The 26,052-nt window shown below is 36.9% G+C and overlaps 4 protein-coding genes, 1 long non-coding RNA gene and 1 other non-coding gene across 8 annotated transcripts; 5 read left to right on the plus strand and 1 right to left on the minus strand.

Moving 5' to 3' along the window:
• Positions 1–328: 328 nt before the first annotated feature.
• On the plus strand, positions 329–4,258 carry LOC116130076 (protein DETOXIFICATION 46, chloroplastic-like). Its single transcript, XM_031415824.1, has 14 exons — positions 329–821; positions 1,153–1,247; positions 1,568–1,676; positions 1,797–1,852; positions 1,962–2,017; positions 2,205–2,343; positions 2,474–2,611; positions 2,694–2,762; positions 2,864–2,974; positions 3,060–3,188; positions 3,294–3,371; positions 3,508–3,579; positions 3,667–3,729; positions 3,811–4,258. Exons 1-14 carry the CDS (start codon positions 353–355, stop codon positions 3,910–3,912), a joined length of 1,686 nt encoding a protein of 561 aa, XP_031271684.1. The 5' UTR covers positions 329–352; the 3' UTR covers positions 3,913–4,258.
• Positions 4,259–4,842: 584 nt separating this feature from the next.
• On the plus strand, positions 4,843–11,181 carry LOC116130065 (protein DETOXIFICATION 46, chloroplastic-like). 2 transcript variants are annotated; one of them, XM_031415811.1, is made up of 14 exons: positions 4,848–5,464; positions 5,996–6,090; positions 6,789–6,897; positions 7,005–7,060; positions 7,715–7,770; positions 7,915–8,053; positions 8,180–8,317; positions 8,398–8,466; positions 8,564–8,674; positions 9,374–9,502; positions 9,986–10,063; positions 10,520–10,591; positions 10,681–10,743; positions 10,830–11,181. In XM_031415811.1, the coding sequence occupies exons 1-14, from the start codon at positions 5,011–5,013 to the stop codon at positions 10,929–10,931; spliced, it is 1,671 nt and encodes a 556-aa protein (XP_031271671.1). In that variant the 5' UTR covers positions 4,848–5,010; the 3' UTR covers positions 10,932–11,181. The 2 variants fall into 2 exon arrangements, with proteins under 2 accessions (XP_031271672.1, XP_031271671.1); XM_031415812.1 differs by lacking the exons at positions 10,520–10,591; positions 10,681–10,743; positions 10,830–11,181 and adding an exon at positions 10,203–10,472 and having other exon boundaries at positions 4,843–5,464.
• Positions 11,182–11,951: 770 nt separating this feature from the next.
• On the plus strand, positions 11,952–16,445 carry LOC116130068 (protein DETOXIFICATION 46, chloroplastic-like). Of its 2 annotated transcripts, XM_031415814.1 has the most exons (14): positions 11,954–12,678; positions 12,819–12,913; positions 13,169–13,277; positions 13,470–13,525; positions 13,778–13,833; positions 14,032–14,170; positions 14,275–14,412; positions 14,494–14,562; positions 14,667–14,777; positions 15,007–15,135; positions 15,379–15,456; positions 15,938–16,009; positions 16,104–16,166; positions 16,250–16,445. In XM_031415814.1, the coding sequence occupies exons 1-14, from the start codon at positions 12,216–12,218 to the stop codon at positions 16,349–16,351; spliced, it is 1,680 nt and encodes a 559-aa protein (XP_031271674.1). In that variant the 5' UTR covers positions 11,954–12,215; the 3' UTR covers positions 16,352–16,445. The 2 variants fall into 2 exon arrangements, with proteins under 2 accessions (XP_031271675.1, XP_031271674.1); XM_031415815.1 differs by lacking the exon at positions 15,938–16,009 and having other exon boundaries at positions 11,952–12,678.
• A 282-nt stretch (positions 16,446–16,727) lies between these two features.
• On the plus strand, positions 16,728–17,430 carry LOC116130100. The gene is made up of 3 exons (XR_004127995.1): positions 16,728–16,832; positions 16,927–16,989; positions 17,073–17,430. It is a non-coding gene; the product is annotated as an uncharacterized LOC116130100 (long non-coding RNA).
• A 73-nt stretch (positions 17,431–17,503) lies between these two features.
• LOC116130099 lies at positions 17,504–19,761 on the minus strand. The gene is made up of 3 exons (XM_031415850.1): positions 19,264–19,761; positions 18,052–18,258; positions 17,504–17,934 (listed from the first exon to the last, which is right to left on the minus strand). The coding sequence occupies exons 1-3, from the start codon at positions 19,744–19,746 to the stop codon at positions 17,878–17,880; spliced, it is 747 nt and encodes a 248-aa protein (XP_031271710.1). The 5' UTR covers positions 19,747–19,761; the 3' UTR covers positions 17,504–17,877.
• A 105-nt stretch (positions 19,762–19,866) lies between these two features.
• On the plus strand, positions 19,867–19,938 carry TRNAP-CGG. The gene has a single exon. It is a non-coding gene; the product is annotated as a tRNA-Pro (tRNA).
• Positions 19,939–26,052: the final 6,114 nt, after the last annotated feature.

Here is a 26,052-nt window from a genome sequence, read left to right on the forward strand (position 1 = left end):
TGGATATATTACTCAAAAGATCTTAAGTTTAATCCATCTTTACCTCTAATAGGAGTGACAATCGAAGGTTTATCCGGCTATTAACTTTAAGGTCTTAAAAAATTAATTGAGGTACGTGCAAACTGGTCCAAACACTCCGGTGACAAAAAAAATAAATTACGCTATTACTTTTTTATTTTATTTTATTTTACATCTAATTAAACTAGTACCGGAAATCTGCAACCGGAGAGAACCCAAATACAAGTCCAGCTGAAGCCTTCTAAAATTTAACACCAAACTATATAAACCGCTCGCTCTCTTCTTCTTTCTTCTTCTTCTTCTTCTTACTCTCACAATCTTCACCAGAAAAAAAATGCAAATCAAAGCGCTAGTTCGGTCTTCTCAACTTCCTCTACAAAACCCTTATCTCAAACCTCTCTCTAAACCCTCATCTTCATCATCATTATTATTTCTCTTCAAACCCCAACCACCTTATAAAAGTTTGCGCATTTCAACACCAAACAGTCATGGAAGACTTTCTTTCATAACTTCATGCGTCAGCTCGAGCCCAGAACTAGTGGATGAAGAGCCGGAGCTGGACGTTGTTGACGGAGGTAGCAGTAATGGGGCTGTGGGATTGTCTAACGAAGAGAAAGAAGTGGAAGTTGAAGTTGTTGGATCAAAGAGAGAAGAATTGGCAGGAAAGAGTATCTGGACGCAAATGAAAGAAATTCTCATGTTTTCAGGACCCGCTACGGGGCTTTGGGTCTGTGCGCCTCTGATGAGTCTTATATCCACGGCTGTTGTTGGTCAAAAAAGCTCAACTGAGCTCGCTGCTTTAGGTAGCTTATATAACTCAGTTTGAAAAGTTTATTTTCTGTTTGTTTTCCAGGAAAATTGAGAGAACTGAAGTTTTAGATTCTAGATCTTTGGTGCCATCTAAAAGCACTTTCATATAATCAAAACCATTTTGGGGACTTTCAACATGTTTGATTGAGATATGCAAAAAGAATTTTTTTTAGAGAAGCACTTAATTCCCCAGAAAGAAATGAAGCGCTTCAGGGGTGTGCTTTTACACATTATAAAAGTGTTCTCTGTAGAAACATTTCCAAGAAATGGCCTTGGAGTAACTACAAATTTATTTATAACTTTGTCATGCATTTGAATGAGCAGGTCCCGGGACTGTATTTTGCGATAATATGAATCTTCTGTTCATGTTCCTTTCAATCGCTACTTCGAATATGGTTGCAACTGCACTTGCCAAAGGGGTAATTATTTACTTAATCTGTTGAAGGGGACTGTTCATTTGTACAGTAACTGATTTAGTCATTGCTGTGATTAGTATACATCTGGTTGTTTCCGCAATTCAGAATTTTGATTAAGAAAATGTGAACCTGATTAGGCCATTAATACAGGCTATATTGTTCTCTTGAATGCCTTAAGAAATTTAGGTTGCATAATCATGTAGTTGCTTCTGAAACCTGCGCATGCTTTTTCTGATACTTAAAAACTAAAAATAACCATTGTGATTAGCATTCAATCTTCTATGGTCTACGTTGCAATTCTGATTAGACAGTTTTTGGTGCAGGATAAAAAGGAGGTGCAGCATCAAATCTCTGTATTGCTCTTTGTTGGGTTAACTTGTGGTGTCTTGATGCTTTTGTTTACCCAATTCCTTGGTTCATGGGCATTAACTGGTAAGAAAGACTAGTGCAGTTTTCAGTAACTTCTACTTATAGATCACGATAATCTGTAATGGAGCTAAAATAGCAAAGGACTTTCACTGACCGATGAATTTGTATATCTAATTTTTTAAGGCTTTGCTGGGCCAAAGAATGCGCATCTTGTACCTGTAGCTAGCAAATATGTTCAGGTTCATCTTCTTCTTTGTTACTTCTTCTGCTCTTTCTTTCTTTTGCGGTATTTTTTCTTTATTGTTGTACCGATGTTTTATATTTTAACATTCCTAATCTTCTTGGCAGATTAGAGGCTTATCGTGGCCTGCTGTTCTTTATGGACTGGTTGCTCAAAGTGCAAGGTGCAAATAGCTGTAACCTCTCACATGCTTGAATGATCTTTAATTTAGATATGCTTGCGCTCATTGAAATCTACTAGTATAATTAATTTTGAGATGATAGAGAACTCTTACTGCAGAGATTAATAAAACCGTGAACAATACTTAGTTAATTAGAATGTGTGCTGAAGTCTATTCTTCTTATTCACAGTCTTGGCATGAAGGACTCAATGGGACCTTTGAAGGCTTTGGTGGTTGCCACTTCTGTAAATGGCATTGGTCATCTGATCTTGTGCAGTTTGTTAGGCTATGGTATTACTGGAGCAGCATGGGCAACGATGACGTCGCAGGTATGGAACTAGAATTCAGATAGTTCATATATTGTTGTTTTTATTGAACCTCGATGCATACTTCATGTAAGATAATGCACTTATTCTTTCTCTTAATGTTTCCATTGATTGGCGTATGAATACGTTCCAGGTTATTTCATCTTATATGATGATTCAAGCTCTAAACAAGAAAGGATACAACCCTTTTGCCATCTCTATTCCATCACCAAATGAATTTCTGCAAATATTTGCAATTGCTGCCCCAGTTTTTGTATCAATGTTCTCAAAGGTTGATTACATTCTACCTGATTCCATTATTGCATCAACCCAAACTCAATGCAGTTACTCAATAAGAGTTTTTGATGTTTCAGGTGGCTTTCTACTCTCTCATCACGTACTTTGCCACATCTATGGGCACATTTACAGTTGCTGCTCATCAGGTTGGTTTAACTCACACTAGTTTAATAATTTATTTCATTGCTTTAGCTTCCTGTCTCCAATTAAGTAACTGATGACACTGTCAACTTCATATTCACTCCAGGTCATGATTCAAACCTATGGCATGTTTGTCGTATGGGGTGAGCCGCTCTCTCAAACAGCGCAATCATTCATGCCGGAGATCCTATATGGAGTTAACCAAAGTTTGGACAAGGTTAGTGATGGATATGCATACAACTATTCTTCTAATGAAGTTGATTTGTCAGAAATGTTCTGAAAGGATTTGTAATGTTAAACAGGCTCGAACACTTATAAAGTCGCTCATGATTATTGGAGCTATACTTGGAGTGATGATTGGGACTGTTGGTTCATTTATCCCTTGGTTCCTCCCAAATATGTTTACATCTGATCTTATGGTCATAAAAGAGGTTAGTTTTCTACTGAACTTTTACAAGTATGTTTCTTATCAACCCAGAGTAAGAATTTTAATTATAGATTATTGGTTATCTCACACTTAACTTCTTTTTATGCAGATGCACAAAGTGTTGATTCTCTTCTTTTTTGCATTAGCCGTGACACCCTGCACTCACAGTGTTGAGGGAACTTTGCTGGTATGTTGTGTTCTCCAGTATTTTCCTCTGATTTTCTCTGCCTAATAGTCCATGCTTCATTTTAGGAGCATTGACTTGAAAGATAATGTATGGAATCTCGTGTTATGGCATCAGAAAATCTGTTTCTCTTGTGCAGGCTGGACGCGATCTCAAATTTATGAGCTTATCAATGAGCGGATGCTTTTCTGTGGGCGCTCTTTTATTGTTGGTGATGGTCTATATCTCAGTACTCATTCCTAGACTGTCTGGCTATCTTTATGCATGAATATAACCCTTATGTTTTTCTTATAACCAGCTTGTGAACAAAGGAGGACTTGGTTTGCCAGGCTGCTGGACTGCACTTGTGGCATTTCAATGGGTAAAAAAAATATATCCCCAGTACTGATATACAGTAACTTTTTCCTTGGGAGTTAAGCTGACTTCACAAAATTTCTTTCAGGGCCGATTTTTCCTCGCTCTCTGGCGCCTGCTATCTCCTAATGGCATGCTTCACTCAGAAGGTCCTAGCAAGTATAAACTGGAGAAGTTAAAAGCTGCTTAAGTTTAAGATCAACATCTAAATTCAGTAAATGAGAATATAGACTTAAAAAAGTTTCCAAGAATGCAAGTTCAACTCTTGTTGCCGATAAACAGACTCAGACACCACAGATTATTCGTTGTATCGAAGCTGTAAAAGATCAGGTTGAGATTATTCTTTAATGCCTCAATGAGGCTGGGAGCATAAGCAAGGCACAACCACAAGCTGTACCTGTTTTTTTCCCAAGTCAATAATATGTTTCTCCTTCTGTATTTATCATACAAGTTTTGCAATTGTGTCAGGTTTCTAGCAAGTAGCTCCTTCTGTAATCTTCCCATTTCAGAAATGTAGCTTAGATGATCTGCAGCATTAAAGGAACTACTTTGACTTATCAATTTTTTTCACAATTTGCATTATTTTCTTTTCATTCTAACAACAGATTTCCATCAGCAGCCAGCCTTCTGTTTCACAGAACTCAATCATGTGTCGGCACACGTGGCGAAAAGACATTGACAAGATGGTTTTGTCTCAGTTCATCAATTTGTGAAGGTTGTTTGTCTCCCTGGATACCACTTGGAGCTTCTCCTCTTCACATGTTTACAGAAGCATCGAACTCAAATTTGGTTGAACGTACACTCAACTCAAGTGTAAGAAATTAGTAAAGATTAAGGAACACGGCTTCAACAATCAATAATTCAACACCAAAAACCATGAAAGTCGTTTATGACGACAAAAGTTTCTAAATGACGTAAAACGAGCCAAATCTGTTGATGTCCATGTAATTAGTTAGCAGTTGGGTGGAAAATTATAATATAAATCTTTACTTTTAGACCAAAGTAAAACTTGAATAGCGGATTTATCGAAGTGTAGCTAGTTAATTAAGCTTTGTGTTGTATTTGAAGTTATGTAAGTGGAAAGGTTCAAAGGGTTGAGGAGTTGACCGTTTAAGGACGTTATATCAGTTACTGATATGGAAGGTTTCTTATTATTATTACACAGACAAGAGCCGCCACCATTCACCAACCAACTAATTCCTTCTCCTTCTTCTCCATGTATGAGTTATATAAACAAGCTAAATAGAACAACCCTTTTTCTTTTTCAAGTTTTGATTTTGAAAACAAAATGCAAATCAAAACCCTAACTTTAACTAACCCTTTACAGGGATTCTCTCAATCTTTTGTAATCTTTAACAAAACCCCAGCTCTCTCTCGCTTTCACACCTCTCTTTCGCCTCCAAGTTTGCGTTTTTGTACTCCAAAGATTCAGCACAAACTATTTAGAACTTTTTGTATTAGTTCTGGCGAAGAACTGTTTAAAAATGAGTATACAATTGAATCAATTGATTCAAATTCTTTATGTGAAAATGAAGAAGGAGAAGAAGAAGAAGAAGAAGAAGTGAAAGAAGAAATGGCGGGTAAGAGAGAAGGGTTGGAGACTCAAAGTATATGGAATCAAATGAAGGAGATTGTGATGTTTACAGGACCTGCAGCGGGGCTTTGGATATGTTGGCCACTGATGAGTCTCATTGACACTGCAGTTATCGGTCAAGGAAGCTCCATTGAGCTTGCTGCTTTAGGTATTTGTTTGAAAACTTCGGTTGGGTTTCTTTTTTTGTCTTCATTTTATTTTGGTTTGCTCAAAAAATGTGGTGAAATAATTTTTTCTTTTAAAGCTGTAATTGTGGATTGGATTAGTGTGTCTAATACACAAAACGTTAATTGAGCTTACTGCTAAAGGAGTTTATTGGGAAGAAAATTTGTATTTTTGTCTTTTTAATTTTACTTTTGAGTTCTTTTACCTGTGAGAACAGAGTCTTATCAACAATGCCAGTTAAAAAATCATTAATACAGGTTGGTGCTTTAGTGATTTCTCGGAAACTTCACTGGCATTCTTTCGTTTTATCTTGTGATTCATAGAAATTGTAGGAAAAGAAGGATTTTGAAGATTAGATTTTAAGTTTCTCTCCTGAAAGGGTACTCGTTTTTCTTGAATCTGCTCAACTATTGCTAATACAAAATCCAAGCAGCATATGGAGGGTCTTTTCTTTTTCCTTTATTTCTTTTGACTCAAGTAATGAATCATTGTAATTATGGATATGGATGAGCAGGTCCAGGAACTGTGATTTGCGATTACTTGACTTACGTGTTCATGTTCCTTTCAATTGCTACGTCAAATATGGTTGCCACTTCCCTTGCCAGGCGGGTTAGTTTCTTGAGCTGTTAGAGGGTATTATTGCTTATATGCTAGAACATGGATATAAGTTTTCAAAGGCATTACTTTTTATTTAATTTTAACCTTTTTTGACTCCTCTACTAGAAGGGGAGAAAATGCACGTAAGTGCTTGCACCTCTGGTTTCATTGCATAGGGTGTGAGGTATATTTCCTAGCAAAGCATGCTAATTCAGGCCAGAAACGGAGCTGCTAATGAAATGATAGTTTGACTATTTTTTAGGCCTTAGTTCTACCAATATTGTTTGTGCAACATCTTCTTGTCATTTGTTATGCTTACAAAGCTTTCTCTGACCATGATTGATTGCAACAAATAAGGAGTATGAGAGAGCACATATATCAATGCTTTCCCAAAATTCTCAAAATAGGAGTTGCTATCTCACTTTCATTTTTCTTAATAGTTTGTGTATTAGGATGAAATTTGAATACCATGTAAGTGTATGTATTGATTAAAAACTTATATTTTTCACATTTATTACATCCTGATACCAACTTATTGTATTACTATGTTGCATCTTATTATCTGTATTGCTTCTTTTACATTTTTTTTCTTTTCTTCTTCCTTTGTTTCTTTCGATTATGGAAGATTTGGTGATTGGATATAATATGCATTTAATAATTGCTCTGCTACATTATAGGCTATATCATTTGACTAAATATTGCTGCTGCAGGATAAAGAAGCAGCACAGCATCAAATATCTGTTTTACTCTTTGTTGGTTTGGCTTCTGGCATCTTGATGTTTATGTTTACAAGATTCTTTGGTTCATGGGCACTAACTGGTAATATAGTCTGGTAAAGACTTTCATTGATCCTACATTATGAACAGAAAGAAAGAATTGTGGTGGTGATGCAATAAATGATGGATTTGCTATTCTTGCATTTTCAGCTTTTACTGGACCTAAGAATGTGCACATTGTACCGGCAGCAAATACATATGTTCAGGTTCATGTTTTATCTTGTGAATCTTACATTTGTTCTTTGTCTAATTTAATTTGTGCTGTCTGTTCCTGTACTAATAGATATATTTTTCTTCTAATTGATTGCACTTTAAATCAATTCACAGGAAGGAAAGGGCAGTTTTATATTTTTATCTCTTACTTTAGTTAAGCTCACATATATCTTATTATGATTTATTTAATTTAGACCTTGAGAACATTTGTCAAGAAAAATTATTATCTAACTTTTCCATGAATCTTAATTCATCATATGCAGTTAAAAATATAAGCATTAGATTAAAGTATATGCTTATGTATTCACTTCCCTAAGTAGTTAATGGAATTTGGCCTGCATTCAACTTTTATTTGTGAATCTGTTATTATGGCAACTAGTGTCTGTGAACACAATCCTGGCTCCATTTCGCAACATAAAGTTGTTCTCAGGAAAATAAAGCCATTATCTATTTCTGTATGTTGGAAGAACTACACGAAATAATTCTTAATTCATGTTATTACTTGATTGTTGTTCAGTATACTTCTTGATCTCTGCCTTTCTACTAGTTGAATGGGAATTTGGGCACTAATTGATTTTTATAAGATCTTCCTCTGCTTCATTTATTTGTTTGGCTACTTAAGTTGACAAAACCTTTTCTGTTGGTAGATTCGAGGGCTAGCATGGCCAGCTGCTCTTGTCGGGTTGGTTGCTCAAAGTGCAAGGTGCAAAGGCACACTATATTTCTTTCCACAATTTATCAATTTTATTAGATAGCATCTTCCTTGAGAGCATTCTTAATTTAATAAGCTGCAAATAGTTGTTACCTCTTTAATTGTGTATTCTGACGTCCTCTTGCCATTTCTCAGTCTTGGGATGAAAGATTCATGGGGTCCTTTGAAAGCATTGGCAGCTGCCACTGTCATCAATGGTGTTGGTGATGTAGTTCTCTGCCGCTTTATGGGCTATGGTATTGCTGGTGCAGCATGGGCAACAATGGTTTCACAGGTATGCTAAATGAACATTTCAGGATTTCTTATATTTTTTTTAAATTTCTTAGATCATATATTCAGATTACACATTCTTAGCATTTCAAAAAATCGGTCACCTTTTTGGCTGTTTTATGTGTTCTAGGTCGTTGCAGCTTATATGATGGTTGAATCTCTGAATAAGAAAGGATACAATGCTTTTGCGTTTGCTATTCCATCCCCCAATGAACTTGTGACGATACTAGGGCTCGCTGGTCCTGTGTTTATTACTATGATGGCAAAGGTAACATAGGAGTTGATTTATAGCAATTTTCGGTACCATGTGATTATCTGTCCTTGAATCTAAGGCGTTTGATGTTTTAGGTGGCTTTCTACTCTCTCATTATATATTTTGCTACATCTATGGGCACAAGCACTGTGGCTGCTCATCAGGTTAGATCTTCCCACAGTAGTTACTTTAGTTACTTTCTTCTTCACATTGTCAAATGGACGGTAAATTATATTTAAGAACGTTTGCTGTTCACATTAGGTCATGATTCAAACATACAGCATGTGCACGGTATGGGGTGAACCTCTTTCTCAGACAGCACAATCATTTATGCCTGAGTTGATACATGGAGTTAATCGAAGTCTAGTAAAGGTTAGTTTTGTTCTCTTTGAATCTATGTCACAGACGACGTCTTATTTACTTCTAGGTTACAGCTTTCTGCTAAACTCATGACGTACAAGGAGTTTTGATGTATTTTCTAGTGGGGCACAAATGTTATGTGGCATACCTAGGGGTGAAAATCGAGTCAAGCTGCTAGCGAACTACTCGAACTCGACTTGATGTTGGCTCGAACTTGACTCAGCATTAGTTGAGTCGAGTTCGAGTTCGAATAGTTAATCGAGTCAAATTCGATCACAGTAAAGCTCGACTCGATATGTTCGTGAGTATTTCCAAGCTCGATGGTTAAGTTAATAGTTTTTAAAGTAATAAGGGTCATATGTAATTTAAAAGTTATAAAATTTGCAAATCCACCCCTGTTAGATGAGCTCGAAATCGAGTTCGAACTCGAACTCAATTAAAACTCGAAAAAAACACGATTTTACGAACTTGAATTCAAACTCAATTTCCAATTTCAAGTACCGAGTTTGAGTTCGAACTTGATTTCTTAGGTTTGATCATGCTTGAACTTAAACTTAAACTCGATACTGTAGCAATCGAGTCGAGTTCGATTTACCAGATACTCGACTCGATTACACCCCTAGGTATACCCCTTCCTATCCTAACTGCAGGATTTATTTTTATTTATATTTTTTGTTCAAAGCATTCTGAAATTTTCATGACTTTAAACAGGCTAGAATGCTCCTGAAGTCACTTGTTATCATTGGATCAACACTTGGTCTGCTATTAGGGACCATTGGAACTTCTGTTCCTTGGTTGTTCCCAAATGTTTTTACACCTGATCAAAGTGTCATACAGGAGGTGAGCTCTTGTTTAATGAACTTCTGAGAAATCTTTAATCTTCCTTCGAGACTACTTTTTTGCAATAAATTATAAATGGTATGGTGATGTAATGAGCAAGGGATAGATTACTTCTTGTAGTATCATCCTGTTCTGGATAATATTGAACCTTTGTAGTTGAGCATGGCACGGAATGATGCGCATCAGAATGGAAATACAGCTACTTTCTGCTGCTATCTTGCTGAAACATTATAATTTAATTGTTTTCAGCCCTTTCCAAAGTTTGAGCTCAATTTTAAGTAAACCAATCCATGGATTCAACATCATTTTGATTTATCTATCCATCATTTAAGAAATTTATTTTAGACCCTTATTCATCTTGTGAGAGCCCTGAGTGATAAAACTGAGAATTCTTCAAGAAAGCAATAATTTTATTCACAGTCCTAAGCAAATTAAGCTTGAAGCGTCTGATTTTTCTGATATATTATTCTTGTGTCCATGCAGATGCACAAAGTACTGATACCGTATTTTCTTGCATTAGTTGTGACGCCCAGCACTCATTGCCTTGAAGGGACGTTGCTGGTATGTCAAGTTTATCTTCAAACTTTGAATCTGAGATCTTAATGGAGATAGTAAAAGGTCTAATTGTTACTCATCAGGGGTTGTATAATCTTCAAGAGATAATTGCTACTAGTGACAGATTTTTACATTTCATTCACAGAATTTACGTATCAACAATTAAGAACTAGCACAACCACCATTGGGTGGCTCAGCAGATAACTAAGACTCTTAAGTGTATTATTCAAAAGGTCCTGAGTTCGATCTATCTGGGTTGCTAATAGGGGTGGCCATTAAGGGGATTTACCCGACTGTCAAATTCAAGGCCCCAAGGGATTAGTTGAGTGCGCGCAAACTAGTCCGGACACCCCCGATCACCCAAAAAAAAAAAAAAAAAAAAAATGAGAACTAACACAAAACATGCAGCTAGTCGTTTCTAGCTTGTAATCTAGCATCAGAAAAATCTTTTTCTTTGTGCAGGCTGGACGAGACCTTAAATTTATTAGCTTGTCAATGAGCGGATGCTTTTCTTTGGGTGCTCTCGTACTGTTGGTAGGTATCTATTTCTTCTGTTTATCATTAACATTATTTGGATTTTCCATTCATCATTGGTGTTCTATTATTCTTGTGATGATCACCAGCTAGTGAGCAGTAGAGGATATGGTTTGCCAGGCTGCTGGTATGCTCTTGCAGGCTTTCAATGGGTAAGACTAAGAGATATCCATCAGTCACATATTCAGTAAACTTGCATTTAAACTCATTTAAACTAACAGATTTTAATTCTTTTCAGGCTCGGTTTCTCCTCTCTCTCTGGCGCCTTCTTTCTCCCGACGGCATACTATATTCTGATGATATGAGCCAGTATAAAGTGGAGAAGCTCAAAGCTGCTTAGTCTTGGTATTCACATCGAACTACAAAACAGTATCAAAATCCTACATTCTTCCAAAAGATAGAATGTCTTACTTCTCACCATTGAATCAAACTAAATTACCAGAAAAATAGCATAAGGTATCATAAGGCTTAAGTGCATAAACAGCACACCGCCTCCAGCTATTTTTCTTCTTAGCAGGCGGCTCTTGTTAGACTAATTCTTGTAACAGTAAATTATTCTTTTACAATACAAGAATGAAAGAAAGTTTATTTACGCAGAGAATAATATAATGAATGAAGCCAATTAGTCATTCTTTATTTTGGGGGTGGTATCCAGATGTGTTCGAGCCAGTTTGCATATATCTCAATTAGTCTTTCGGGCCTCTGAAGTTAACAGTCAAATAAGCCTATAATGATTACCTTTATTAATAATCGTGGGGATTCGAATTCAAAACCTCTTGAGTAATACACCCAAAAGTCTCAAGCGAACCTTCAAACTGCCTAAATGAAGCCAATTAGAATGCAAATGGGAAAACTCACAGCAATAGACACATAGCAGACAAGAGTTGATAACGCATGCACCAGTGTCCTTATGTACAACCACAAACACAAATTCTGACGTGTAGAGTTCCAGTTCTCCCAGAGCAAAAAAGATAAACGTATCTATCATTGATGTTAACCACATAACGCACATTGAGATTGCTGTGTATTATTAACGAGAGAGAGAGAGAGAGAGAGAGAGACAGGAATGGATGCATGTAGCTTAGTTTATTTCTCAAAGGAAGAGATCCCAAGATGCTGGCAGTGACTTTGAGTAAATTAACAAGCTTGAATTTCCCCCAAGGGACCGACATGAACGAGGAGTAACACGTTCAGTTTCTTCACCATCGAATTGTTGACAGTTCATATACGTTTATAGAGGACAAGAGCATCTTAATAGTGGAAAGATATAACGTTATTTATATGTTCATCACTTCATCTGACAAAAATCATATAAGGGTTATTGGAGATCGTCGAAAGAGAAAAAATTTATCATCAAAAACCTTCTTAAAAAGATGTCAAATTTTTATTTGGAGAAGAGATTTTTCATACTTGTTATGAATAAAACTAGACCATTTTTTAATCTGCTTTGGGATACCTGAATCTAAGTTACGTGGAGATGGAGCCAAACTCAAGCCGCCAGGTCCAACAAATCCTTGACTTAAAACTGCTTGCATATAAGACTCTCACTTGAGTTTCTCAACTGTTGTTCTTTCTTTATTGGTCTTAACTTCTCTCTCTAGTCCAACTACTTTCTCTCTGAAAAATGCGAATCAAAACTCTAGTTCACCATTTTGTTTCTCCACCAACCACCCACTTCAAAATACACTCTCAATCTTTAACCTCCTTTAACAAATCATCTTTTCGTTGTAAGCCCTCTCTTTTACCTTCAAAACTATGCATTTTTACACCAAAACATTCCCACAAGAGATTTATAACACCTTGCATTGGCTCAAGCCAGGAACTTGTTGATGATAATGAAGAACTTGCGAGTGAAAGTGGTGGTAACAACAGTTCTGTTTCTTTGTCAAAAGAAGAAGATGAAGAAGAAGAGGAAGCAGTGGAGGTGAAGACAGATGGATTGGCAAATCAGAGTTTATGGAATCAAATAAAAGAGATCATGATGTTTACAGGACCCGCCACTGGGATTTGGATTTGTGGGCCATTGATGAGTCTCATTGACACTGCTGTTATTGGTCAGGGAAGCTCTGTTGAGCTTGCTGCTTTGGGTACTTCTTCAACATTGTCGCTTGATCTGAAATTTTCTGTTTGATTGATGGGAAAAATTTAAACAAAAAGGGAAAGTTTTTACTTCTTGTTGTACTATTGCAACTAGAACTAGGCTTGATATTGTTTTTTTAATGAGCAGGTCCAGGAACTGTTTTGTGTGACAATATGAGCTATATATTCATGTTTCTCTCCATTTCCACTTCAAATATGGTGGCCACTTCGCTCACCAAACAGGTTAGTTTTCAAACATTTGAAATTGTTTTATTTACAATTGATTTGCTCTTGTCTGAACTAGTCTCAAGTGCTTGGTAAAAAGCACAGAAACATATGTATTTTCTCATTATTCTTGCTTTCTCAATTATTTTCTATTGTTGAAATATATATTTTCTATTTTATAGTTCGTGTGGTGGGTATGCCATTTCAATGATTGTTTCCATTAGACTTTTTATGTTATCTGCTGCACTCTTTGACACAAAAGAATTTCTACAGGATAAAAATGTAGTGCAGCATCAAATATCTATCTTGCTGTTTGTTGGCTTGACTTGTGGCTTCTTGATGATTCTATTTACTAAATTCTTTGGTTTACAGGCTCTAACTGGTAATAGAAACTGGTAAAACTTTCTTTTTCTTTTCTTTTTTGGTCACAGATTGACATTAATGGTGATTAATTGTATTATGGTTTTCTGTCATGATTGTTTAACGCCACATCATGCATAATGAGAATCTGCAATAGCTGTCTATCCAGAATTAACAAATGTTTATTTCTTGCATTTTTCCTGTTACTTCTCAGCTTTTGCAGGACCAAAGAATGCACATATTTTACCTGCGGCAAACACATATGCTCAGGTTTGTTTGCTTTTTCCTAAATTTTGCATGTTTTCCTCGGTTAATAAATGATTGTTATGTAATTATTCTCTGAATTCTCTTACCTATGCATCTTTTATGATGTATTTTTTTTATTGTTATGAGATTTTTTCTTTGATATTCCTTGGCTTCTTGTAGAACTGATTGTTCTTTTGCACTTCAACAGTGACATTATCGTCTGCTTTGATTTGTTTCGATGATATTTTATTTGAACAGAATATTTTCTATTGGTAGATTCGAGGCTTAGCATGGCCTGCAGTTCTTATTGGTTGGGTTGCTCAAAGTGCAAGGTAAAAATATACAGTTACTTCCTCCAAATAATCTAATGAATGTGTTACACCGTCAAGCATTGGTGTAAAATAGTTCTCAACATGTAATGGAAAGACCCAGTAGCTGTCTAATGGTTACAATGTTAATTTTGTTGAAGTGGCTGAATAAATGTTACTCTTCAATAATTTTTTGTTCTGATTTTCTCTCTATGTTGATAGTCTTGGCATGAAAGATTCCTGGGGACCTTTGAAGGCTTTGGCAGCTGCCAGTGTTATTAATGGAATTGGTGATGTAGTTTTATGCACCTTCTTAGGCTATGGTATAGCCGGTGCTGCATGGGCAACAATGGTGTCCCAAGTAAGCTGAATGAATATTTCAAGATAAATCATCTATGGTTAGTTTTTGCTATCACAAATCTTGTTGTTGCATACTTTAACCAAATAACATACGACACATTCCAGGTTGTTGCCGCTTATATGATGATTATGTCTCTAAACAAGCAAGGATACAACGGATTTGCACTCTCCGTTCCATCACCCGATGACCTTTTGGAAATATTTGGCCTTGCTGCTCCAGTATTTGTAATGATGATATCAAAGGTATATTAATTTCTCCTGATCTTAGAGCTTACTTACCCATAATTGGTTATTCATATGAATCTGAGGGTTTTGGTCTATCAGGTGGCCTTTTACACTCTCATTACATATTTTGCTACATCGATGGGAACACTCACCTTGGCTGCTCATCAAGTTAGTTGTGTTAACCCTTGTATTTTTGGAAACTTAATTTTCTTGTTTTTCTCCATATCCATGAAAAATTATGGCATTTATAATGACAACTTACTGCCACTCAGGTCATGGTTCAAACATTCCTAATGTGCTCAGTCTGGGGTGAGCCTCTGTCTCAAACGGCACAATCATTTATGCCTGAGTTTTTATATGGAATAAAAAGGAGCTTGGCAAAGGTTATTACTTAGTACTTCTTATTTCTATTTGTCATTACAGCCATCCTCTTCTTTAAAATTTTAGTTGTATTGAAAGCATGAAATGAGAGTTTGGTAATTTCGTGTGGAATTCATCATCTTCTCCTTCCCTTTATAGACAAGATACTTGACATATAAGTTTTGTTTCAAAATCTGTTTCCTAAGTTTTGTTATGTGTTCAGTCTTGAATTTGAGTTCTGATTTCGAACAGGCTCGGATGCTGTTAAAGTCCCTTGTAATCATTGGAGGTATTCTTGGATTGTTTTTAGCGGCCGTTGGAACATCTGTACCTATGTTGTTCCCCAATTTCTTTACACCTGATCAGACAATCGTAAGAGAGGTTAGTTCCTGTTTTAACTTTTTAAGTACATTTACTGTTTGCTAGTTGTTCCATTTGCCACTGCAAATTTTGAGTGATTCAATGGTTAATGAATTACAGCAATAGGTTCTACTGATCTGTCATGAGGACGTCCATCCTCTATAAATTTATGTTGAATGCAGTGAGAATCGATAGTCTTTTTCATGTAAATAGTGATGATAACTGCCTGATTCTGCTAGATATTATGTGCTTGTGCCCATGCAGATGCACAGAGTGCTGGTACCATACTTTCTTGCACTATTCGTGACGCCCTGCATTCTAAGCCTTGAGGGGACCTTGCTGGTATGTTTGATTAAGCTCAAAATTCAGTTTTCCTGCATCTTTTCATCATCTGTTTTATTTTTTGCATCTCGTTTGCTTGCTTATAAGCCAATCGAAATCACTCCAATAGAAATAGATCAGTCTTTCAGTCTATTATCACAGAGGGAGTTGCGCTTAGCTTTTATTCTTAAAGTAATGCTAGGTCTACAACTCAATCTCACATCCTTCTCTCATAACCCCTAACGTGACAACTCGTCATTAGTCAGATTGCAAAATGGGTCCGCCTGGGTCTCACTTGCCCGTTTACGAGCTAACCAATGACAAACTGCTATGTCGAGGGTTGTGAAAGAAGATTATAAGATTAGATTATGGACCTAACATTATTGTTATTCTTAATCAAATATGAACATAAAATTTACGGCTGTACAATGCTCTTACTTTAACTATATGTCCATGTATTTAAGTTCAGATTCCAGCATATTATATCTGTTTATTTGTGCAGGCTGGACGAGATCTTAAATTTGTTAGCTTATCAATGAGTGGATGTTTCTCATTGGGTGCTCTTGCACTGTTGGTAAAGATCTATCCTTCATTTGCCTATAATCTATACTAAAAGTTCTTTAATTTCTAAGCAACTAATAATTTTCGCCTGATTTTCGATTTACCAGTTTGTAAGTACCAAAGGGTATGGTTTGCCTGGCTGCTGGTTTGTACTTGTAGGATTCCAATGGGTAAGTCTTGAAATCCTCTGCACATTCATTTGGTGTATCAATGCATAACTTGGCTGAATGCATAAGTTTCATATCATCTTCAGGCTCGGTTTTTGCTCGCTCTCCAACGCCTTCTTTCTCCCACCGGCATACTTTTCTCTGAAAATTTAAGCCAGCATAATCTGGAGAAGCTGAAAGCTGCTTAGTCTTAGAATATGCTTGCGCTTATATACAACAGATATGAAGCATACTCAGACTCAGTCATATATTTTTCTATTCGCCAAAGATCTCATCACATAAGTCTTTATTGCTTCAAATGAAACCAAGAGGAGAATCAATGCACTACTTGAAGGAGTTAGATGTTATCCTTAATAGCAAATCTTAGTTGCAGAACCACTGGTGATTGTATTTCAACCTTCTTACCCCTCTGCTATAACAGAAAGAAAAACAGCTTCTACTAATTGAAAGTTCAGCTGAAGCTAACACTTCTATATTAAGTATGAAATTTTTAGCATTATTCAGGGTGAGGTAGAAAATATTATGAGACCACCTCATNCTATATGTCCATGTATTTAAGTTCAGATTCCAGCATATTATATCTGTTTATTTGTGCAGGCTGGACGAGATCTTAAATTTGTTAGCTTATCAATGAGTGGATGTTTCTCATTGGGTGCTCTTGCACTGTTGGTAAAGATCTATCCTTCATTTGCCTATAATCTATACTAAAAGTTCTTTAATTTCTGAGCAACTAATAATTTTCGCCTGATTTTCGATTTACCAGTTTGTAAGTACCAAAGGGTATGGTTTGCCTGGCTGCTGGTTTGTACTTGTAGGATTCCAATGGGTAAGTCTTGAAATCCTCTGCACATTCATTTGGTGTATCAATGCATAACTTGGCTGAATGCATAAGTTTCATATCATCTTCAGGCTCGGTTTTTGCTCGCTCTCCAACGCCTTCTTTCTCCCACCGGCATACTTTTCTCTGAAAATTTAAGCCAGCATAATCTGGAGAAGCTGAAAGCTGCTTAGTCTTAGAATATGCTTGCGCTTATATACAACAGATATGAAGCATACTCAGACTCAGTCATATATTTTTCTATTCGCCAAAGATCTCATCACATAAGTCTTTGTTGCCTCAAATGAAACCAAGAGGAGAATCAATGCACTACTTGAAGCAGTTAGATGTTATCCTTAATAGCAAATCATAGTTGCAGAACCACTGGTGATTGTATTTCAACCTTCTTACCCCTCTGCTATAACAGAAAGAAAAACAGCTTCTACTAATTGAAAGTTCAGCTTAAGCTAACACTTCTATATTAAGTATGAAATTTTTAGCATTATTCAGGGTGAGGTAGAAAATATTATGAGACCACCTAATTTCATTGGCAATTAATCTCTTGCTGTTCAGAAGCAAATATTAAGTACATACATTATAGACTACACGAAAATATTTCCACCCGAAAAGGATCACATAAAACCTACCTCGCAGTCTTTGAACCAATTATTGTCACATGCAAATCATATCTGGTCTGGGATTAGCCATATGCACCCTTCCATAACCAAAAGTCTCTCTGGATATATTTGCCACCAGGAAGTCCAAGATGAGTTTTCCCAGATACAGTAGCTCAAACAAGCAAAGTCCTTGTATGAGAAGATAAAGAGATCCCCATATGTGAGCACCAGGGCTGCTGTAAACAGAGTTCTAAGAAACGATAGACAAGGGAGTTTGAGCTCAGAATCGGCTGCTTCCCCGACGTCCACGTCCAGAAAGTCGTGGCACTCGAACATTCTGCATGCAAACATCAAATAGACAATTAGAAAGATTAAGAAAAAGGGGCAACACCAATTATCTGCAAAACAAAAGAATGTCAAAGAATTCTGAATAGGGGGTTATCTTTGTTCTTACTGGTAATGTAGGCTTAAATTTTGATTCTCTTCTCACATAAACTCTACGAGCTTGTCTCTTCTTCTCCTCTAACTCCAATTTGGTGAGGCTTGGCCTATATATAATGACAGTCCGACCAATTTGACCAACCACCACAGAACCAGTTGCTTCCTCCAATTGCTTCACCACATCTTCAAATTCCCCAGGACAAGTTCCGAGAACTTTAATCTATTTATACCATTTAAGTAAACATAAGTGTTAGCCTGGCATGTCAAAGAGCTCTGAATTCTTCACTAGTATAACAAATGGAGAGTCCAACAGTTTCAATAGAGAGAAGCAGATAATGTGATGAACTAGAAACACAAGCCAAAATAGCATCATCTACATGTATGAATTGAGGAAGTGCCCAATAAGCATGATGAATTAGCCGTGTGCACCTCACTAAAGCTAACATTGATTATGTAACACCTGCCATGGAGCCACCAGCATGTCGTCAACAAAAGATCCCAGGTTATTGGAAGCAGAAGATCTCCTGTAATTTAACACCATTTATCCTAAACACTGTCCGTATAAATTTTAGCAACAAAAACTTTTCTTGACTTAACCCGTTTTACAAAACCAGAGACTCTACAATGGAAGCTGCTTACAAGCTTTCTATCAAACATGCATAATAACTCACACATTGAACAAAAGTAAATTAGCCAGCCAATTCCTACTACTTTTTGCCGGTAGCAGAATCGTCAGATAAATATCTAGCTCAATTATCACCGAACACGATTCTATTCAACCCTCCCCATATTTCCCACTAAAAAGCTACAAATTAATTTTATTATCAGTCAGTGATTTTCCCAATTCGCAATAAGTTTAGGATGTGGGGTGTTTGGCATTCTATAAAGAGAAATGAAACGAGATTAGCTTCTCATAGAACAAATAGGCTGTTAACAACAATGCAGTTCTTTACAAGTACTAACAACTAAGATTTCATTGGATAAGAAATATCTCATTAAGAACTCAAAAAACTTCTGAAATTTTCTTATATTGATTAGAATAACCTAATGACTTCACTTATGCAACAGGAAATTCATCCTTAAAGCTTCCAACTTCAGAAAATAATTCTTACATTCTACCATTTCCATAACAAATCTATGCATGTTTGTGCTCATTTCACCAATCCTACTTCCATTAACAGAAACATAATAAAAAAACAAACAAACAATGAAAACAAAGGTTAACCTTTAGAAGCTCGTTGGATTCAAGATTCTCAATAAAAGATGCCACGACATTTTCAGTAACACCACCCTTGCCCACTATTTGACAAGTCAACTTCTTCCCCAAACTGTGTGCATAAGACGCCAACTCTTTCTTTTCCTTCACCGTCAAAGTCGGTAACTCGACCCCCTTCCCACTATCAAAACTCTTCCTTTCGTCGCTTCCAACGTTCTCTGCCTCTTCATATATATGCTCAGCTTCAGATTCCTCAATTTCATAATCAATATCCTGGTCCTCTCCTTGTTCTTCTTGTAGTTGTGACAAAGAAGCGGTTGGAGTAAAGGCTCTAGTGGGTGTACGAGAAAAGGAGACAGACTGAGAGAAGAGAAGAGAAGGAGTGGAGACAGAAGAGAGGTGAGTGGCTCTACGAAGGGGAAACTTTGAAAGGATTGAAGAGGTTGTGGAGATGCATAAGGGCCTCAGCAAGAAATTGAGCGTTGTTGCCATTGCCTTCTGCTAAGATTTTTCTTGGATGGGTTTTACCATACTTAATCTTTTAGAAGTCGGGGTTTTGATGGCTGTATTATAGTTTCAAAATATTAAAACAGGTACATCTCACATAGATCTGGGTGTTTGGTCTAGTGGTATGATTCTCGCTTCGGGTGCGAGAGGTCGCGAGTTCGATTCTCGCAACACCCCATTTTTCACGCGATTCTTCATCCATTAGATTGTTTTTTTTTTTCTCATGCACAATCGGCGGCATGAATCGAATAGTCGAAAATTACACAGATTGATTCAAGCAAAAGAGATATTGAGTCTTATTACACATAAGATTAAGATTAATAAACACAGGAAGCTGCCGCACTAAATCACAACCGTCCATATCTTCAGGGTGGAACCCACAACCTGTCCTTACATAAACATGATCAACCGGATCAGGTGGCAAGGTCCACCCCCGTACGTCTTCCTCATCGAACTGGACCGCTTTTATTTAAACTGAACTAAAACAGAAAAACTAAACCAAACTAAGACTAATTTACAACACAGGAACTGAACGAACTTTGGAGCCTTCTTCATACAGGAGCCATGACAGTGACAGTGACAATGACAGTGACAGTGACAATGACAGTGACAGTAGCAAGTAAGGAAGTATGCACCATGTCAAAGGTCAGAGCTAGAAAGGGTTTTGACTTTGTGCAACTTGTACGCCTGCTCTGCTAGTGGAAATCACAGCGCCTACACATCTCCCAACAGTGCGTTGGTTCACCTTCTCCCTGGAACCATCGCGCGCTGGTGTGAAACATACCGGCAAGTACTCTTCTTTCTCCCCACAAGGAAACGCAATCTTCTCAAAGTGCCGCACCAGTTCCGCCTTTCCCTGTACAGAGAGAGCAAGAAAGGAAAGAGATATGACATTGACATATAAAGTTGTCAAAAGAATACTGTGGTCTATACCTGGAGTCTTGCGCAGGAAATCTCGCGTATCTTGTTTGACTTGAAAGCTCCCCAAGGTTGATTGTGAGATGCAAGATAAAACTTCCACGCAGCTCTTGGATGGGTAAAATTCACAAAGGCATAGCCTTTGTTAACGCGATTTCTGCACGCATTACACAGGCAGTAAATGTAACTCATCATGCTTGCATTAATAAATGGAACTTATTAACTGTAAATGAACAAGTTTCTGGCATTGAAATTTATTAAGATAGAACCATCTTGACTTGGGAAGAACACATACTGGAAGTCTATTGGCAAATACAAGAAATCAAACGCTGACACGATGGCTGATTCTTCCTCTGCTGCAACTGAATTCTGGACCATAGCCTTTTCGTTCTCCACCACGCAATGATCGTCAAGGAAGTTCATCAACATTTCACGACTGAAGAAAAAAGCCAAAGCGTAAGACAAACTTGGCAAACTGTATGGATCAGTGACTAAGAAAGGGAGAGAAAAGGAAAAAGCCCACATGGAGAACGATCATACGTAAATTTATTGGGAATATTTCTGATCATCACAGTAGTATTTAGACCATCATTTTCAAGAGGAAGCACAGCATGTTTCATCTTGGGCGGCGCAGCCCTGTAATTTACATTTCTCGGATCCCTGGAAAAAATTTCACCATGATCATAACGACTGTACCCGCCATTCTCGCCATTCCTGCTTTTACGCCTCCATTCCTGCCTATCAGTTTGACTATCATGAGGTCCTCTAAACCCTGGTCTCAAAAGAAACCTATTCCTGCTCGGCCCTCTTTTAGCTTTTCTTCGGTAAGTACCGTTTTGAACCAAAAGTTGTGGCTCCTCCACTGCTTCATCACCGGTCAAATAGGTTTGCTCATCCGGCATACTCACCCAGAAAGGAACTGGTTCTGTTGATGTAGCTACGCCCGCAGGCGCATGCAAAAAATCATCAAACTGCGTCATGTTTCCAGTAAGATAGGTAGTTTTATATGACGTCAGCGGCCATTCTGAGTTACAGTAGGGAAAGTAAGGGTTTCGAGTGGAGAAAATGGGGGAAGTTTGTAGATATGAGGTAAGATAGGAAACTTCATCGACTTGGCTACTGTTTCGGCTACTGGGGAAAAACTCTGGAGCTTCTGCATTTAAGGTTCTTTTTAACCTAACGCCGGCCATTGAGAAGAGTAAAACTAAAGCTAAAGCTTATCTATGGAGACCATGCATGACAGATACCCAAGTTATCTACCCTGTATGCACATATACATGTACAGAAGAGAAGGAGAGAGAAAAAAACCATGCTCACTCAGAGGCAGAGGTGCAGTGCGACCGCGCAGAGACAAAGTGACAACTGACAAGTAAGGCTAAATTGAAAAACTAATAAAGGAAATTTAATAATCTTGATCTAGTATCTGTTAATGGTTAATTAATTTAATTTATCCCATAATTAATTTACAAAATATAAAGAATTTCTTCGCATTTTCTTTGATAATTTACCATCGCGGACGATTCAAAGTAAATCTTTTTTTTGTTTGTAAGGAATATTCAGGTCAATTTAAGCGCATTTTAACTATTCACTCAAGGTACGAAGTTAACGGTTAAAAAATCTTTCAATAATTACCTTTTATTAATAGTCGTGAGAATTCAAATTTATAACCTCTTGAATAATACATCTCAATGAGTACCTTTTATTAATAGTTATAGGGATTCAAACTCAAAACCTTTTAAAAATATACCTTAGAATTTTAAGTGAGGAAAAGATAGTTTTTCAAAGTAATTAATGGGGTAGAAAAACAGGTTGAAATTTAAGAGAATAACAATTTTCTCCAGGTAAATTCACAAAATATTTAAAAGAAATTTCTACAAATCATTATTAATTAAAGTCAAAAGAATTTTAGAGTTGTTACTAATTTGAAAAATTAAATACTAAATTATGTAAAAATAAATTAATAAATATTGTTTTTAAGTATTGAAACATTTCATTTACCCCCTCAAGGTTCAACGACAGTAACACACTCACCCCTAAGGTTGTGTAAAAAAAATTTACCATGTGATTTTGAAGTGAAACCTCCAAATAAAGGCCCATAAGATATATATAATCATGAAAAAATAGATTAATGGTTTTGATAAACATCTGATTATTTTCACTTTAGGAAAAGTGGCAAATGGTTTTGGTCAACCGACACTTTCAGCAACCAAAATTGGGGTAAAAAGACCATCTTGGGCGATCAAGTGAGATGAAAGAAAACTGTTAAATGTATTAAATTTCAATTCTCTTTTAGTTCATTCCTTTCTATTGTTAATAAAGATGATCATTAAAAGATTTACCTGATCGTTAATTAGAGATGGACAAACGGAATCCAAGCCCTCAAGGATCGATCCTAATTTAGGCCAGATCTCCAAATTGATTGGTACCGATCCTAGGTTGTCACTTTTGTGAGAGCTCAGACCGATCCCAAACTCAAACCTAGCCTATATAAGACCAGTCCTATGTAAGCTTGATAATTTAGTATAGTCAAGCCCAAGCCTGACCTAGGCCCGATCACCCCTCCCCAAGGCCCAAACTGGTCGTGAGATAGGGTAATGAGACCAAACCTTGGGATAAGGTTTTTTGGACTGAATTTTTTACCTATTTCTATCTTTAACTTTAAGGGGGCGATTGGTTCAGAAATGTTAGATTACTGGAAAGATGTATTACCTTGGAAGATTACTGGGAATTTTTAAGAAAATGTGTTTGGTTAGTAAGTGGGTATGTTATATTAATATGTTTAGTTATGAGGAATAAATTGGTGGGTATGTTATTTAAATTACTAAATTGTCCCATTTTCAAATATTAATATAATATTATTTTTATTATTAATTTTTGAATAATTTCTTTTAATCCCCAATATTTCAGATTTAGTTAAAACACCCCCGCTTATATAAAACTTTAATTTATTACGAAATCACCCTCACCTCCTGCCGCCACCGCAGACCACCGCTGGAAGTCTCCGAAAGTCCCCATCAACAGTTCACCGTGACCAAGAGGCTTCGATATAGCCGTTTCTGACCAGATCTGGCCTGATATGGCCATTTTCGGTCATATCAAAGCCTCCCACCGAAAGTCGTTCTTTTTTAGGGACTCTGACGATTTTTTGACGGCAATCCGTGGTGGTTGACCGCTTTCGACGGTGGTGGTGGTGGTGGTGGTTGTGGCTAAGTGGCAGTGATGGTCTGTAAATTATTTTAAATATAAAGACATTATTGTCCAAAATTTTAGTTAAACAAGGGTAAAATTGAAATAGGATATTAATGTAAATTTATTTTAAAATGAGGACATTATTATCCAAAATTTTCATTAATAAAGGATAAAATTGTAACAAAAAAAGATAACCCTGATAATCTAATAATACCTAAGAAAATTGAAGTAATCAGATTACCTCTAATATTATCAATAGTAACTACTATTGGTATTTGAAGATTATCAGAATCTTATATTACTTAATAACCAAACGTGATAATCAAGTAATATAAGATGACATTACCCCAATAATATGATATTACCGTCAACCAAACACCCGTTAAAATTCAAACAACTAGTTAAGATCCACACAAATAAATTAGTTGAGATACAAATAAAACTCCTTACCACGGAACAAAAAGAAAAATGGGGTGAAACGATGTAGCACCGAGCTTGAGAGACGAAACTGTATTAAACCCATGAATAATATTATATTTATATTACTCATTATATATTTTTTATTACATCACCATGATGTGATATATTTCACCTCTACATAAATTTTTAATTATTTTAAAATTTTAATATTATAATAAAATAATTATTAATAAAACAGTGATGATATAATGAAAATGATTTAATGAACGGTGTAAATGAATCGTTACCCTTAAACTTAAGATTGGTTTATAAAGGATGAGTATCTGGTTCTCCGACTCGATATTACTTATTACACATAAGATTAAGATTAATAACACAGGAAGCTGCCGCACTAATCACAACCGCATATCTTCAGGGTGGAACCCACAACCGTCCTTACATAAACATGATCAACCGGATCAGGTGGCAAGGTCCACCCCCGTACGCTTCCTCATCGAACTGGACCGCTTTTATTTAAACTGAACTAAACAGAAAACTAAACCAAACTAAGACAATTTACAACACAGGAACTGAACGAACTTTGGAGCCTTCTTCTACAGGAGCCATGACAGTGACAGTGACAAGACGTGACAGTGACAATGACAGTGACAGTCAAGTAGAGTATGCACCATGTCAAAGGTCAGAGCTAGAAATGGTTTTGACTTTCTGCAACTTGTACGCGTGCTCTGCCAGTGATCATAGCGCCTCACATCTCCCAACAGTGCGTTGGTTCACCTTCTCCCTGGAACCATCGCGAGCTGGTGTGAACATACCGGCAAGTACTCTTCTTTCTCCCCACAAGGAAACGCAATCTTCTCAAAGTGCCGCACCAGTTCCGCCTTTCCCTGTACAGAGAGAGCAAGAAAGGAAGAGATATGACATTGACATATAAAATTGTCAAAAGAATACTGTGGTCTATACCTGAGGTCTTGCGCAGGAAATCTCGCGGATCTTGTTTGACCTGAAAGCTCCCCAGGTTGATTGTGAGATGCGATAAAACTTCCACGCAGCTCTTGGATGGGTAAAATCACAAAGGCATAGCCTTTGTTACGCGATTTCTGCACGCATTACACGGCAGTAAATGAACTCATCATGCTTGCATTAATAATGGAATTTATTAACTGTAATGACAGTTTTCTGGTATTGAAATTTATTAAGATAGAACCATCTTGACTTGGAAACACATACTGGAAGCTATTGGCAAATACAAGAAATCAAACGCTGACACGATGGCTGATTCTTCCTCTGCTGCAACTGAATTCTGGACCATAGCCTTTTCGTTCTCCACCATGCAATGATCGTCGGAATTTCAATCATTTCACGACTGAAGAAAAAAGCCAAAGCGTAAGACAAACTTGGCAAACTGTATGGACAGTGACTAAGAAAGGGAGAGAAAGGAAAAAGCCCACATGAGAACGATCATACGTAAATTTATTGGGAATATTTCTGATCATCACAGTAGTATTTAGACCATCATTTTCAGAAGCACAGCATGTTTCATCTTGGGCCGCAGCCCTGTAATTTACATTTCTCGGATCCCTGGAAATTTACCATATCAAACGACTGTACCCGCCATTCTCGCCATTCCTACTTTTACGCCTCCATTCCTGCCTATCAGTTTGACTATCATGAGGTCCTCTAAACCCTGGTCTCAAAAGAAACCTATTCCTGCACGCCTCTTTTACTTTTCTTCGGTAAGTACCGTTTTGAACCAAATTTTGGCTC

The sequence above is a fragment of the Pistacia vera genome, unplaced genomic scaffold (assembly GCF_008641045.1).
Source record: "Pistacia vera cultivar Batoury unplaced genomic scaffold, PisVer_v2 Contig217, whole genome shotgun sequence".
NCBI classification, from domain to species: Eukaryota; Viridiplantae; Streptophyta; class Magnoliopsida; order Sapindales; family Anacardiaceae; genus Pistacia; species Pistacia vera.

Excerpts from the sequence above, each read along its gene's own strand:
- LOC116130076 (XM_031415824.1), top strand. The coding sequence starts at position 353 with ATGCAAATCAAAGCGCTAGTTCGGTCTTCTCAACTTCCTCTACAAAAC. Across the intron at positions 3,189-3,293 it reads ATCTTATGGTCATAAAAGAG|ATGCACAAAGTGTTGATTCT; the intron begins GTTAGTTTTCTA and ends CTTTTTATGCAG. Across the intron at positions 3,730-3,810 it reads CACTTGTGGCATTTCAATGG|GGCCGATTTTTCCTCGCTCT; the intron begins GTAAAAAAAATA and ends AATTTCTTTCAG.
- LOC116130065 (XM_031415811.1), top strand. The coding sequence starts at position 5,011 with ATGCAAATCAAAACCCTAACTTTAACTAACCCTTTACAGGGATTCTCT. Across the intron at positions 7,771-7,914 it reads TTGGTTGCTCAAAGTGCAAG|TCTTGGGATGAAAGATTCAT; the intron begins GTGCAAAGGCAC and ends GCCATTTCTCAG. Across the intron at positions 10,064-10,519 it reads GCCTTGAAGGGACGTTGCTG|GCTGGACGAGACCTTAAATT; the intron begins GTATGTCAAGTT and ends TTCTTTGTGCAG.
- LOC116130068 (XM_031415814.1), top strand. The coding sequence starts at position 12,216 with ATGCGAATCAAAACTCTAGTTCACCATTTTGTTTCTCCACCAACCACC. Across the intron at positions 12,679-12,818 it reads TGTTGAGCTTGCTGCTTTGG|GTCCAGGAACTGTTTTGTGT; the intron begins GTACTTCTTCAA and ends TTTAATGAGCAG. Across the intron at positions 12,914-13,168 it reads CCACTTCGCTCACCAAACAG|GATAAAAATGTAGTGCAGCA; the intron begins GTTAGTTTTCAA and ends GAATTTCTACAG.
- LOC116130099 (XM_031415850.1), bottom strand. The coding sequence starts at position 19,746 with ATGGCAACAACGCTCAATTTCTTGCTGAGGCCCTTATGCATCTCCACA. Across the intron at positions 18,259-19,263 it reads AATCCAACGAGCTTCTAAAG|ATTAAAGTTCTCGGAACTTG; the intron begins GTTAACCTTTGT and ends TGGTATAAATAG. Across the intron at positions 17,935-18,051 it reads AATTTAAGCCTACATTACCA|AATGTTCGAGTGCCACGACT; the intron begins GTAAGAACAAAG and ends GTTTGCATGCAG.